At 42.1% G+C, this 15656-nt stretch overlaps 1 protein-coding gene across 1 annotated transcript in view; it reads right to left on the bottom strand.

Annotated features, from left to right (window-relative positions):
* Positions 1-15656, bottom strand: part of ahnak (AHNAK nucleoprotein) — a 35220-nt gene that overhangs the window by 1807 nt on the left and 17757 nt on the right. The window contains 1 exon segment of the mRNA XM_061685421.1: positions 2-15650. Within this exon segment, the coding sequence (XP_061541405.1) occupies positions 2-15650 (15649 nt within the window).

Below are 15656 nucleotides of genomic sequence, written 5' to 3'. Positions count from 1 at the left end.
ATTGTTCGGTGTTTCTGTTTCGAAATCCGGTTTCTTTCCCTTTCCTGTCACTTTAGGGAGTTTAAATTTTCCTCTCTTTCCCTTTATGCTGACATCGATATCAGGATATGATAAATCTCCTTTCATGTTTGAACTTTCAAATGCACCTGTTGAACCCTTAACGTTTGGACCTTTGATATCCAAATCTGGTGCTTTTATTTCCCAATCAAAATTTGGTGCTGACCTATCTATGCTACCTTTGAGGTCAGGATTTTTCAAATTTAAATCAACATTTGGCATGGAGATGTTTGGTCCTGTGATTTTTGGCATCTTTATTTTCGGTACATTGATCTGACCACTGGGACTGTCAATGTCAACATCTGGTCCTTCAATGTTGAATTTTGGGCCTTTAATATCAGCTTTTGGGAGACTAACATCAACTTCTGGACCTTGAACGCCAACCCCTGGGACCTTGGCATCAAAATTTGCTTTGGGAATGTTGACGTCAATGTCTGGGCCTTGGAAGCCAAATTGCGGCATTTTCAATTTAGGAATTTCAAATCCACCCATAGAACCCTTAATGTCACAATTTGAACCTTTGAAATCCATTTCTGGAGCTGTTATCTCTCCCTCAAGATTTGGTACTGACAAATCTACATTACCTTTGACATTGGGACCTTTCAGATTGAAATCAGGCATGGCGATGTTCCTTCCAGAGATTTTTGGAATCTTGAATTTTGGTCCCTTGATCTTCCCAGTGGGACTGTCAATGTTAACATCTGGTGCTTCAAATTCCAATTTTGAACCCTTAATGTCCAAATCATCTTTGGGGAGATTAACATCAAATTCTGGCCCTTGGAGTTCAACCTCAGGGATTCTGACATCAATATTGGCCCTGGGAAGGTTGATGTCCACATTAGGACCCTCTAGTTTAGGACCTTTAAAGCCAAAGTCTGGCATTTTAATTTTTGGCATTTCAAATCTCGGCTTTGGGCCTTTAATGTCAACTTTAGGGCCTTTGATATCAATTTCTGGTGCTTTAATATCTCCCTCAATATTTGATAGTGACACATCAACATCACCTTCAAGTTTAGGGCCCGCCATGTGCAAATCAACATCAGGCATGGAGACGCTTGGGCCTGATATTTTTGGCATGTTGAATTTTGGTCCCTTTATCCTACCACTGTGACTCTCAATGTCAAGGGCTGGTCCTTCAGTGTTGAATTTTGGGCACTTAATGTCGAAATCAGCTTTGGGGACACTGGCATCAACTTTAGGGACTTGCATTTCAATGTCGGGTACCTTGAAATCAATATTAGCTTTGGGAATGCTGATGTCAACGTCGGAGCCCTCCAGTTGTTGACCTTTGAAGCCAAATTGTGGCATTTTTAATTTAGGAAATGCAATTCCACCCATAGAGCCCTGAATGTCAGTGCTTGGGGCTTTTATGTCGCCCTCAAAATGAGGTACTGACAAATCGACGTCACCTTTGGCAGTGGGACCTTTCAGATTGAAATCAGGCATGGCGATGTTAGGTCCACAGATTTTTGGCATCTTGAATTTTAGTCCCCTGATATTCCCACTGGGACTGTCAATGTTAACATCTGGTGCATCAATGTCCAATTTATGGCCCCTAATTTCAAATTCAGTTTTTGGGAAATTTATATCAACTTCTGGCCCTTGGAGTTCAACGTCTGGAACTTCAATATTGGCCTTGGGAAGGTTCATGTCAATGTCAGGGCCCTTCAGTTTGGGACCTTTTAAGCCAACATCTGGCATTTTGATTTTTGGCATTTCAAATCCAGTCTTGGGGCCCTGAATACCAACTTTGGGGCCTTTGATATCCATTTCTGGTGTCTTAATATCTCCCTCTATATTTGGTACTGACATATCAACATCACCTTTGAGTTTAGGGCCTGTACGGTGGAAATCCATATTAGGCAACAAAATGTTGGGTCCTGAGAGTTTTGGGATCTTGAATTTTGGTCCCTTGATCTTACCACTGGGACAGTCAATGTCCAAATCAGCTGCAGGTACACTAACATCAACATTTGGGTCTGTAAATTCAACCTCAGGCACATCAATATTAGCCTTGGGTATGTTTATGTCAACATCTGGACCCTCCAGTTTTGGACCTTTGAAGCCAAAGTCTGGCATTTTCATTTTTGGTAATTCAAATCCACTCTTGGACCCCTTAATGTTAACTTCAGGACCTTTGAGTTCCATTTCTGGTACTTTTATGTCGCCTTCAACATGTGGTAGTCCCACATCTACATCGCCTTTGAGTTTAGGCCCTTTCAGATGCAAATCGAGATTTGGCATAGTTATGTTTGGTCCAGACATTTTTGGCATCTTGAAATTTGGTCCCTTGATCTTCCAACTGGGACTGTCAATATCAACATCTGGTACTTCGGTATCCACTTTGGGTCCCCTAATCGCCACATTAGCTTTCGGGAGACTCAGATCAACATTTGACCCTTCAATATCAAACTCAGGGACCTTGACATCAATATCACCTTTGGGAAGGTTGACGTCAATGTTTGGCCCCTGCAATCGTGGACCTTTCACATCAACACTCGGTATTTTTACATCGATGCCAGCTTTTGGAAATGACACGTCTGTGTCAACTTTGACTTTAGGACTTTCAAGATTGAAATCAACATCAGGAAAAGAAAATTTTGTTCCCATAAAAGATGGCATTTTGAGCTTTGTTCCTTTTATTTTTACATTGGGATCCCCGCTTTTTAATTCTGGGCCTTTAATGTCAACATTAGGAAATTGCATTTCTCCACTGCCCTTAGATACATTAAGATCCGCTCCTGGAAGGTCAACCTTAGGAATTTTGAAACCAAATTTGGGCATCTTAAATTTGGATCCTTTTATTTTGGGGCCTGTTACATCCATGTCGACATCCAGTCCTTCAATACTACCAGTCTTCCCTTTGATGTTGATATCTCCTTGCGTTTGTTTCAGATCAATTTCTGGGTTCTTTATCTTTGGACCCCGGAAACCAAACTTGGGCATTTTGAATTTAGTTTTCGTAGTGCTGAACCCTGGAACATCAACAGTTACATCTTCCACATCAAGTTCAGCTTTTGGCAATTGAATGTTTCCTTCAATATCACCCTTAGTTTTCGGGAGATTTATGTCAAATTCAGGTCCCTCTACACTGGGACTTTTGAGGCCAAATTCTGGAATTTTAAATTTTGGTAATTCAAATCCACTCTTGGGCCCTTGAATGTCAACTTTGCAACCTTTAATTTCGACTTCTGGTGGATTTACATCTCCCTCAATTTTTTGTACAGACATATCTACATCACTTTTAAGATTAGGGCCTTTAAAATTTAAATCCAGACTTGGCATGGTGAAATTTGGTCCAGAGATTTTCGGCATCTTGAATTTAGGTCCTTTGCTCTTTGCACTGGGGTTATCAATGTCAACATCTGGGCCTTCGAAATCCAAATTTGGCCCTTTCATGTCCAAGTCAGTTTTGGGAAGACTGACATCAATATCTGCCCCTTGAATGTCAATCCCAGGAACCTGGACATCACTTTCAAACTTTGGGCCTTTGAAACCAAATTCTGGCATTTTAATTTTAGGCAATTCAAATTCAGGTCCCTTAATGTCAACTTTTGGGCCTTTGATTACCGTTTCTGGTAATTTTATATCTCCTTCAGCATGTGGTAGTCCCACATCCACATCGCCTTTGAGTTTCGGGCCTTTCAGTTTAAAATCCAGATTTGGCATGGTGATGCTTGGTCCGGAGATTTTTGGCATCTTCAGGTTAGGTCCCTTGAGCTTCCAACTGGGACTGTCAATGTCAACATCTGGTCCAACAATGTCAAATTTAGGGCCCTCAATGTCCAACTCAGATTTGGGAAGGCTAACATCAAGACTCGGGACTTTTATGTCAATATTACCCTTGGGAAGGTTGATGTCAACATCAGGTCCCCCCAGTTTTTGACTTTTAAAGCCAAATTCTGGCATTTTGATTTTTGGCAGTTCAAATCCAGTTTTAGGGCCCGCAATGTTAACATTTGGGCCTTTGATGTCCAATTCTGGTGCTTTAATATCGCCTTCGATATTTGGAACTGACACATCAACATCACCTTTAAGTTTAGGACCTTTCAGATGAAGATCCAGATTTGGCATAGTTATGTTTGGTCCTGAGATTTGTGGCATCTTCAGTTGAGGCCCCTTGATCTTCCAACTTGAACTGTCAATGTCAACATCTGGTACTTCAATGTCAAAATCTGGACCCTTGATGTCTACATCAGTTTTTGGGAGAGTGACATCAATTTCAGGGACCTTTACATCTATATTGGCCTTGGGAAGATTGATGCCAATGTCAGCACCCTCTACTTTTGGACCTTTAAAGCCAAATTCTGGCATTTTGATTTTTGGCATTTCAAATCCCATTTTAGGGGCCTTTATGTCACATTTTGGGCCTTTGATGTCAATTTCCGGCATTTTAATATCTCCTTTGATATTTGGTACTGACACGTCAACATCGCCTTTGAGATTAGGTCCTTTCAAATTTCTATCTAGATTTGGCATAGTGATGTTTGGTCCTGAAATTTTTGGCATTTTCAGTTGAGGTCCTTTGATTTTCCAACTGGGACTGTCAATGTCAACATCTGGTCCTTCAATGTCTAATTGAGGGCCCTCAATGTCCAAATCAGAGTTGGGGAGACTGACATCAAGATTAGGGCCCTCCAGGTTTGGACCTTTGACACCAAATTGGGGCATTTTGAATTTTGGCAATTCAAATCCAATTTTAGGCCCCTTTATGTCAACATTTGTGTTTTTTATATCAATTTCTGGTGCTTTTATATCTCCCTCAATACTTGAAGTTGACAGATTAACATCCCCCTTAAATTTGGGGCTTTTCAGATTGAAATCAACATCTGGGAATGAAATTTTGGGTCCTGAGATCTTTGGGATCTTGAATTTAGGTCCCTTGATCTTTCCAGTGGGACTGTCAATGTCAAGATCTGGTCCTTCAATGTCCATTTTCAGGCCTTTTATATCCAAATCAGCTTTTGGGAAATTTACATCAATTTCTGGGCCTTTAAGGTCAACCTCAGGGACTTTTACGTCAATATTAGCCGTGGGAAGGTTGATCTCAGCATCAGGACCTTCCAGTTTGGGACCTTTAAAGCCAAATCCTGGCATTTTGATTTTGGGCATTTCAAATCCAGTTTTAGGGCTCTTTATGTCAAGTTTTGGGCCTTTGATGTCGATGTCCGGTGCTGTAATATCACCCTCGATATTTGGTACTGACACATCAACATCGCCTTTGAGATTAGGGCCTTTCAGGTTGAAATCCACATGAGGCATGGAGATGCTTGGCCCTGAGATTTTTGGCATCTTGAATTTTGGTACCTTGATCTTTCCACGAGAACTGTCAATGTCAAGATCTGGTCCTTCAATGTCCATGTTAAGACCTTTAATATCCACATCAAGTTTTGGGAGATTAAAATCAACTTCCCGGCCTGTTAGGTCAACCTCAGGGACTTTGACGTCAATATTAGCCTTGGGAAGGTTGATGTCAGCATCAGGACCCTCCAGTTTGGGACCTTTAAAGCCAAATCCTGGCATTTTGATTTTGGGCATTTCAAATCCAGTTTTAGGGCTCTTTATGTCAAGTTTTGGGCCTTTGATGTCGATGTCCGGTGCTGTAATATCACCCTCGATATTTGGTACTGACACATCAAAATCGCCTTTGAGATTAGGCCCTTTCATGTGGAAATCCACATCAGGCAGCGAGATGTTTGGGCCTGAAATTTTTGGCATCTTGAATTTTGGTACCTTGATCTTTCCACCGGGACTTTCAATGTCAAGATCTGGTCCTTCAATGTCCATGTTAAGACCTTTAATATCCACATCAGGTTTTGGGAGATTTATATCAACTTTTGTGCCTTTAAGGGCAACCTCAGGGACTTTGACGTCAATATTAGCCTTGGGAAGGTTGATTTCAGCATCAGGACCCTCCAGTTTGTGACCTTTAAAGCCAAATCCTGGCATTTTGATTTTGGGCATTTCAAATCCAGTCTTAGAGCCCTTTATATCAAGTTTTGGGCCTTTGATGTCCATTTCCGGTCCTTTAATATCTCCCTCAATATTTGGTACTGACACATCAACATCGCCTTTGAGATTAGGGCTTTTAATGTGGAAATCCACATCAGGCATGGAGATGGTTGGCCCTGAGATCTTTGGCAACTTGAATTTTGGTCCCTTGATCTTTCCACCGGGACTTTCAATGTCAAGATCTGGTCCTTCAATGTCCATGTTAAGACCTTTAATATCAACATCAGGTTTTGGGAGATTTATATCAACTTTTGGGCCTTTAAGGGCAACCTCAGGGACTTTGACGTCAATATTAGCCTTGGGAAGGTTGATTTCAGCATCAGGACCCTCCAGTTTGGGACCTTTAAAGCCAAATCCTGGCATTTTGATTTTGGGCATTTCAAATCCAGTCTTAGGGCCCTTTATATCAAGTTTTGGGCCTTTGATGTCCATATCCGGTGCTTTAATATCTCCCTCGATATTTGGTACTGACACATCAACATCGCCTTTGAGATTAGGGCTTTTAATGTGGAAATCCACATCAGGCATGGAGATGGTTGGCCCTGAGATCTTTGGCAACTTGAATTTTGGTCCCTTGATCTTTCCACCGGGACTTTCAATGTCAAGATCTGGTCCTTCAATGTCCATGTTAAGACCTTTAATATCAACATCAGGTTTTGGGAGATTTATATCAACTTTTGGGCCTTTAAGGGCAACCTCAGGGACTTTGACGTCAATATTAGCCTTGGGAAGGTTGATTTCAGCATCAGGACCCTCCAGTTTGGGACCTTTAAAGCCAAATCCTGGCATTTTGATTTTGGGCATTTCAAATCCAGTCTTAGGGCCCTTTATATCAAGTTTTGGGCCTTTGATGTCCATATCCGGTGCTTTAATATCTCCCTCGATATTTGGTACTGACACATCAACATCGCCTTTGAGATTAGGGCTTTTAATGTGGAAATCCACATCAGGCATGGAGATGGTTGGCCCTGAGATCTTTGGCAACTTGAATTTTGGTCCCTTGATCTTTCCACCGGGACTTTCAATGTCAAGATCTGGTCCTTCAATGTCCATGTTAAGACCTTTAATATCAACATCAGGTTTTGGGAGATTTATATCAACTTTTGGGCCTTTAAGGGCAACCTCAGGGACTTTGACGTCAATATTAGCCTTGGGAAGGTTGATTTCAGCATCAGGACCCTCCAGTTTGGGACCTTTAAAGCCAAATCCTGGCATTTTGATTTTGGGCATTTCAAATCCAGTCTTAGGGCCCTTTATATCAAGTTTTGGGCCTTTGATGTCCATATCCGGTGCTTTAATATCTCCCTCGATATTTGGTACTGACACATCAACATCGCCTTTGAGATTAGGGCTTTTAATGTGGAAATCCACATCAGGCATGGAGATGGTTGGCCCTGAGATCTTTGGCAACTTGAATTTTGGTCCCTTGATCTTTCCACCGGGACTTTCAATGTCAAGATCTGGCCCTTCAATGTCCATGTTAAGACCTTTAATATCAACATCAGGTTTTGGGAGATTTATATCAACTTTTGGGCCTTTAAGGGCAACCTCAGGGACTTTGACGTCAATATTAGCCTTGGGAAGGTTGATTTCAGCATCAGGACCCTCCAGTTTGGGACCTTTAAAGCCAAATCCTGGCATTTTGATTTTGGGCATTTCAAATCCAGTCTTAGGGCCCTTTATATCAAGTTTTGGGCCTTTGATGTCCATATCCGGTGCTTTAATATCTCCCTCGATATTTGGTACTGACACATCAACATCGCCTTTGAGATTAGGGCTTTTAATGTGGAAATCCACATCAGGCATGGAGATGGTTGGCCCTGAGATCTTTGGCAACTTGAATTTTGGTCCCTTGATCTTTCCACCGGGACTTTCAATGTCAAGATCTGGTCCTTCAATGTCCATGTTAAGACCTTTAATATCAACATCAGGTTTTGGGAGATTTATATCAACTTTTGGGCCTTTAAGGGCAACCTCAGGGACTTTGACGTCAATATTAGCCTTGGGAAGGTTGATTTCAGCATCAGGACCCTCCAGTTTGGGACCTTTAAAGCCAAATCCTGGCATTTTGATTTTGGGCATTTCAAATCCAGTCTTAGGGCCCTTTATATCAAGTTTTGGGCCTTTGATGTCCATATCCGGTGCTTTAATATCTCCCTCGATATTTGGTACTGACACATCAACATCGCCTTTGAGATTAGGGCTTTTAATGTGGAAATCCACATCAGGCATGGAGATGGTTGGCCCTGAGATCTTTGGCAACTTGAATTTTGGTCCCTTGATCTTTCCACCGGGACTTTCAATGTCAAGATCTGGCCCTTCAATGTCCATGTTAAGACCTTTAATATCAACATCAGGTTTTGGGAGATTTATATCAACTTTTGGGCCTTTAAGGGCAACCTCAGGGACTTTGACGTCAATATTAGCCTTGGGAAGGTTGATTTCAGCATCAGGACCCTCCAGTTTGGGACCTTTAAAGCCAAATCCTGGCATTTTGATTTTGGGCATTTCAAATCCAGTCTTAGGGCCCTTTATATCAAGTTTTGGGCCTTTGATGTCCATATCCGGTGCTTTAATATCTCCCTCGATATTTGGTACTGACACATCAACATCGCCTTTGAGATTAGGGCTTTTAATGTGGAAATCCACATCAGGCATGGAGATGGTTGGCCCTGAGATCTTTGGCAACTTGAATTTTGGTCCCTTGATCTTTCCACCGGGACTTTCAATGTCAAGATCTGGTCCTTCAATGTCCATGTTAAGACCTTTAATATCAACATCAGGTTTTGGGAGATTTATATCAACTTTTGGGCCTTTAAGGGCAACCTCAGGGACTTTGACGTCAATATTAGCCTTGGGAAGGTTGATTTCAGCATCAGGACCCTCCAGTTTGGGACCTTTAAAGCCAAATCCTGGCATTTTGATTTTGGGCATTTCAAATCCAGTCTTAGGGCCCTTTATATCAAGTTTTGGGCCTTTGATGTCCATATCCGGTGCTTTAATATCTCCCTCGATATTTGGTACTGACACATCAACATCGCCTTTGAGATTAGGGCTTTTCATGTGAAAATCCACATCAGGCATGGAGATGGTTGGCCCGGAGATCTTTGGCAACTTGATTTTTGGTCCCTTGATCTTTCCACCGGGACTTTCAATGTCAAGATCTGGTCCTTCAATGTCCATGTTAAGACCTTTAATATCCACATCAGGTTTTGGGAGATTTATATCAACTTTTGGGCCTTTAAGGGCAACCTCAGGGACTTTGACGTCAATATTAGCCTTGGGAAGGTTGGTTTCAGCATCAGGACCCTCCAGTTTGGGACCTTTAAAGCTAAATCCTGGCATTTTGATTTTGGGCATTTCAAATCCTGTTTTAGGGCCCTTAATATTAAGTTTTGGGCCTTTGATGTCAATTTCCGGTCCTTTAATATCTCCCTCGATATTTGGTACTGACACATCAACATCGCCTTTGAGATTCGGGCTTTTCATGTGGAAATCCACATCAGGCATCGAGATGCCTGGCCCTGAGATTTTTGGCATCTTGAATTTTGGTAACTTGATCTTTCCACTATTACTGTCAATGTCAAGATCTGGTCCTTCAATGTCCATGTTAAGACCTTTAATGTCCACATCAGGTTTTGGGACATTTATATCAACTTTTGGGCCTTTAAGGGCAACCTCAGGGACTTTGACGTCAATATTAGCCTTGGGAAGGTTGATTTCAGCATCAGGACCCTCCAGTTTGGGACCTTTAAAGCCAAATCCTGGCATTTTGATTTTGGGCATTTCAAATCCAGTCTTAGGGCCCTTTATATCAAGTTTTGGGCCTTTGATGTCCATATCCGGTGCTTTAATATCTCCCTCGATATTTGGTACTGACACATCAACATCGCCTTTGAGATTAGGGCTTTTAATGTGGAAATCCACATCAGGCATGGAGATGGTTGGCCCTGAGATCTTTGGCAACTTGAATTTTGGTCCCTTGATCTTTCCACCGGGACTTTCAATGTCAAGATCTGGTCCTTCAATGTCCATGTTAAGACCTTTAATATCAACATCAGGTTTTGGGAGATTTATATCAACTTTTGGGCCTTTAAGGGCAACCTCAGGGACTTTGACGTCAATATTAGCCTTGGGAAGGTTGATTTCAGCATCAGGACCCTCCAGTTTGGGACCTTTAAAGCCAAATCCTGGCATTTTGATTTTGGGCATTTCAAATCCAGTCTTAGGGCCCTTTATATCAAGTTTTGGGCCTTTGATGTCCATATCCGGTGCTTTAATATCTCCCTCGATATTTGGTACTGACACATCAACATCGCCTTTGAGATTAGGGCTTTTCATGTGAAAATCCACATCAGGCATGGAGATGGTTGGCCCGGAGATCTTTGGCAACTTGATTTTTGGTCCCTTGATCTTTCCACCGGGACTTTCAATGTCAAGATCTGGTCCTTCAATGTCCATGTTAAGACCTTTAATATCCACATCAGGTTTTGGGAGATTTATATCAACTTTTGGGCCTTTAAGGGCAACCTCAGGGACTTTGACGTCAATATTAGCCTTGGGAAGGTTGGTTTCAGCATCAGGACCCTCCAGTTTGGGACCTTTAAAGCTAAATCCTGGCATTTTGATTTTGGGCATTTCAAATCCTGTTTTAGGGCCCTTAATATTAAGTTTTGGGCCTTTGATGTCAATTTCCGGTCCTTTAATATCTCCCTCGATATTTGGTACTGACACATCAACATCGCCTTTGAGATTCGGGCTTTTCATGTGGAAATCCACATCAGGCATCGAGATGCCTGGCCCTGAGATTTTTGGCATCTTGAATTTTGGTAACTTGATCTTTCCACTATTACTGTCAATGTCAAGATCTGGTCCTTCAATGTCCATGTTAAGACCTTTAATGTCCACATCAGGTTTTGGGACATTTATATCAACCTTTGGGCCTTTAAGGTCAACCTCAGGGACTTTGGCGTCAATATTAGCCTTGGGAAGGTTGATCTCAGCATCAGGACACTCCAGTTTAGGACCTTTAAAGCCAAATCCTGGCATTTTGATTTTGGGCATTTCAAATCCAGTCTTAGGGCCCTTTACATCAAGTTTTGGGCCTTTGATGTCCATTTCCGGTCCTTTAATATCTCCCTCGATATTTGGTACTGACACATCAACATCGCCTTTGAGATTAGGGCCTTTCAGGTTGAAATCCACATGAGGCATGGAGATGCTTGGACCTGAGATTTTTGGCATCTTGAATTTTGGTACCTTGATCTTTCCACTAGTACTGTCAATGTCAAGATCTGGTCCTTCAATGTCCATGTTAAGACCTTTAATATCCACATCAGGTTTTGGGAGATTTATATCAACTTCTGGGCCTTTCAGGTCAACCTCAGGGACTTTGACGTCAATATTAGCCTTGGGAAGGTTGATGTCAGCATCAGGACCCTCCAGTTTGGGACCTTTTAAGCCAAATCCTGGCATTTTGATTTTGGGCATTTCAAATCCAGTCTTAGGGCCCTTTATATCAAGTTTTGGGCCTTTGATGTCCATTTCCGGTCCTTTAATATCTCCCTCGATATTTGGTACTGACACATCAACATCGCCTTTGAGATTAGGGCCTTTCAGGTTGAAATCCACATGAGGCATGGAGATGCTTGGCCCTGAGATTTTTGGCATCTTGAATTTTGGTACCTTGATCTTTCCACTAGTACTGTCAATGTCAAGATCTGGTCCTTCAATGTCCATGTTAAGACCTTTAATATCCACATCAGGTTTTGGGAGATTTATATCAACTTCTGGGCCTTTAAGGTCAACCTCAGGAAGTTTGACGTCAATATTAGCCTTGGGAAGGTTGATGTCAGCATCAGGACCCTCCAGTTTGGGACCTTTAAAGCCAAATCCTGGCATTTGGATTTTGGGCATTTCAAATCCAGTCTTAGGGCCCTTTATATCAAGTTTTGGGCCTTTGATGTCCATTTCCGGTCCTTTAATATCTCCCTCGATATTTGGTACTGACACATCAACATCGCCTTTGAGATGAGGGCCTTTCAGGTTGAAATCCACATGAGGCATGGAGATGCTTGGCCCTGAGATTTTTGGCATCTTGAATTTTGGTAACTTGATCTTTCCACTCGTACTGTCAATGTCAAGATCTGGTCCTTCAATGTCCATGTTAAGACCTTTAATATCCACATCAGGTTTTGGGAGATTTATATCAACTTCTGGGCCTTGAAGGTCAACCGCAGGGACTTTGACGTCAATATTAGCCTTGGGAAGGTTGATGTCAGCATCAGGACCCTCCAGTTTGGGACCTTTAAAGCCAAATCCTGGCATTTTGATTTTGGGCATTTCAAATCCAGTCTTAGGGCCCTTTATATCAAGTTTTGGGCCTTTGATGTCCATTTCCGGTCCTTTAATATCTCCCTCGATATTTGGTACTGACACATCAACATCGCCTTTGAGATTAGGGCTTTTCAGGTTGAAATCCACATGAGGCATGGAGATGCTTGGCCCTGATATTTTGGGCATCTTGAATTTTGGTACCTTGATCTTTCCACTAGTACTGTCAATGTCAAGATCTGGTCCTTCAATGTCCATGTTAAGACCTTTAATATCCACATCAGGTTTTGGGAGATTTATATCAACTTCTGGGCCTTTAAGGTCAACCTCAGGGACTTTGACGTCAATATTAGCCTTGGGAAGGTTGATGTCAGCATCAGGACCCTCGAGTTTGGGACCTTTTAAACCAAATCCTGGCATTTTGATTTTGGGCATTTCAAATCCAGACTTAGGGCCCTTTATATCAAGTTTTGGGCCTTTGATGTCCATTTCCGGTCCTTTAATATCTCCCTCGATATTTGGTACTGACACATCAACATCGCCTTTGAGATTAGGGCCTTTCAGGTTGAAATCCACATGAGGCATGGAGATGCTTGGCCCTGATATTTTTGGCATCTTGAATTTTGGTACCTTGATCTTTCCACTAGTACTGTCAATGTCAAGATCTGGTCCTTCAATGTCCATGTTAAGACCTTTAATATCCACATCAGGTTTTGGGAGATTTATATCAACTTCTGGGCCTTTAAGGTCAACCTCAGGGAGTTTGACGTCAATATTAGCCTTGGGAAGGTTGATCTCAGCATCAGGACCCTCCAGTTTGGGACCTTTAAAGCCAAATCCTGGCATTTTGATTTTGGGCATTTCAAATCCAGTCTTAGGGCCCTTTATATCAATTTTTGGGCCTTTGATGTCCATTTCCGGTCCTTTAATATCTCCCTCGATATTTGGTACTGACACATCAACATCGCCTTTGAGATTCGGGCCTTTCAGGTTGAAATCCACATGAGGCATGGAGATGCTTGGCCCTGAGATTTTTGGCATCTTAAATTTTGGTACCTTGATCTTTCCACTAGTACTGTCAATGTCAAGATCTGGTCCTTCGATGTCCATGTTAAGACCTTTAATATCCACATCAGGTTTTGGGAGATTTATATCAACTTCTGGGCCTTTCAGGTCAACCTCAGGGACTTTGACGTCAATATTAGCCTTGGGAAGGTTGATGTCAGCATCAGGACCCTCCAGTTTGGGACCTTTTAAGCCAAATCCTGGCATTTTGATTTTGGGCATTTCAAATCCAGTCTTAGGGCCCTTAATATCAAGTTTTGGCCCTTTGATGTCCATTTCCGGTCCTTTAATATCTCCCTCGATATTTGGTACTGACACATCAACATCGCCTTTGAGATTAGGGCCTTTCAGGTTGAAATCCACATGAGGCATGGAGATGCTTGGCCCTGAGATTTTTGGCATCTTGAATTTTGGTACCTTGATCTTTCCACTAGTGCTGTCAATGTCAAGATCTGGTCCTTCAATGTCCATGTTAAGACCTTTAATATCCACATCAGGTTTTGGGAGATTTATATCAACTTCTGGGCCTTTAAGGTCAACATCAGGGACTTTGACGTCAATATTAGCCTTGGGAAGGTTGATGTGAGCATCAGGACCCTCCAGTTTGGGACCTTTAAAGCCAAATCCTGGCATTTTCATTTTGGGCATTTCAAAACCAGTCTTAGGGCCCTTTATATCAAGTTTTGGGCCTTTGATGTCCATTTCCGGTCCTTTAATATCTCCCTCGATATTTGGTACTGACACATCAACATCGCCTTTGAGATTAGGGCCTTTCAGGCTGAAATCCACATGAGGCATGGAGATGCTTGGCCCTGAGATTTTTGGCATCTTGAATTTTGGTACCTTGATCTTTCCACTAGTACTGTCAATGTCAAGATCTGGTCCTTCAATGTCCATGTTAAGACCTTTAATATCCACATCAGGTTTTGGGAGATTTATATCAACTTCTGGGCCTTTCAGGTCAACCTCAGGGACTTTGATGTCAATATTAGCCTTGGGAAGGTTGATGTCAGCATCAGGACCCTCCAGTTTGGGACCTTTAAAGCCAAATCCTGGCATTTTGATTTTGGGCATTTCAAATCCAGTCTTAGGGCCCTTTATATCAAGTTTTGGGCCTTTGATGTCCATTTCCGGTCCTTTAATATCTCCCTCGATATTTGGTACTGACACATCAACATCGCCTTTGAGATTAGGGCCTTTCAGGTTGAAATCCACATGAGGCATGGAGATGCTTGGCCCTGAGATTTTTGGCATCTTGAATTTTGGTACCTTGATCTTTCCACTAGTACTGTCAATGTCAAGATCTGGTCCTTCAATGTCCATGTTAAGACCTTTAATATCCACATCAGGTTTTGGGAGATTTATATCAACTTCTGGGCCTTTAAGGTCAACCTCAGGGACTTTGATGTCAATATTAGCCTTGGGAAGGTTGATGTCAGCATCAGGACCCTCCAGTTTGGGACCTTTAAAGCCAAATCCTGGCATTTTGATTTTGGGCATTTCAAATCCAGTCTTAGGGCCCTTTATATCAAGTTTTGGGCCTTTGATGTCTATTTCCGGTCCTTTAATATCTCCCTCGATATTTGGTACTGACACATCAACATCGCCTTTGAGATTAGGGCCTTTCAGGTTGAAATCCACATGAGGCATGGAGATGCTTGGCCCTGAGATTTTTGGCATCTTGAATTTTGGTACCTTGATCTTTCCACTAGTACTGTCAATGTCAAGATCTGGTCCTTCAATGTCCATGTTAAGACCTTTAATATCCACATCAGGTTTTGGGAGATTTATATCAACTTCTGGGCCTTTAAGGTCAACCTCAGGGACTTTGATGTCAATATTAGCCTTGGGAAGGTTGATGTCAGCATCAGGACCCTCCAGTTTGGGACCTTTAAAGCCAAATCCTGGCATTTTCATTTTGGGCATTTCAAATCCAGTCTTAGGGCCCTTTATATCAAGTTTTGGGCCTTTGATGTCCATTTCCGGTCCTTTAATATCTCCCTCGATATTTGGTACTGACACATCAACATCGCCTTTGAGATTAGGGCCTTTCAGGCTGAAATCCACATGAGGCATGGAGATGCTTGGCCCTGAGATTTTTGGCATCTTGAATTTTGGTACCTTGATCTTTCCACTAGTACTGTCAATGTCAAGATCTGGTCCTTCAATGTCCATGTTAAGACCTTTTA

Source organism: Phycodurus eques, chromosome 9 (assembly GCF_024500275.1).
Source record: "Phycodurus eques isolate BA_2022a chromosome 9, UOR_Pequ_1.1, whole genome shotgun sequence".
Classification (NCBI taxonomy): Eukaryota; Metazoa; Chordata; class Actinopteri; order Syngnathiformes; family Syngnathidae; genus Phycodurus; species Phycodurus eques.
The sequence above is the reverse complement of the archived record's forward strand: the minus strand, read 5'-3'. Positions and strand labels throughout refer to the sequence as shown.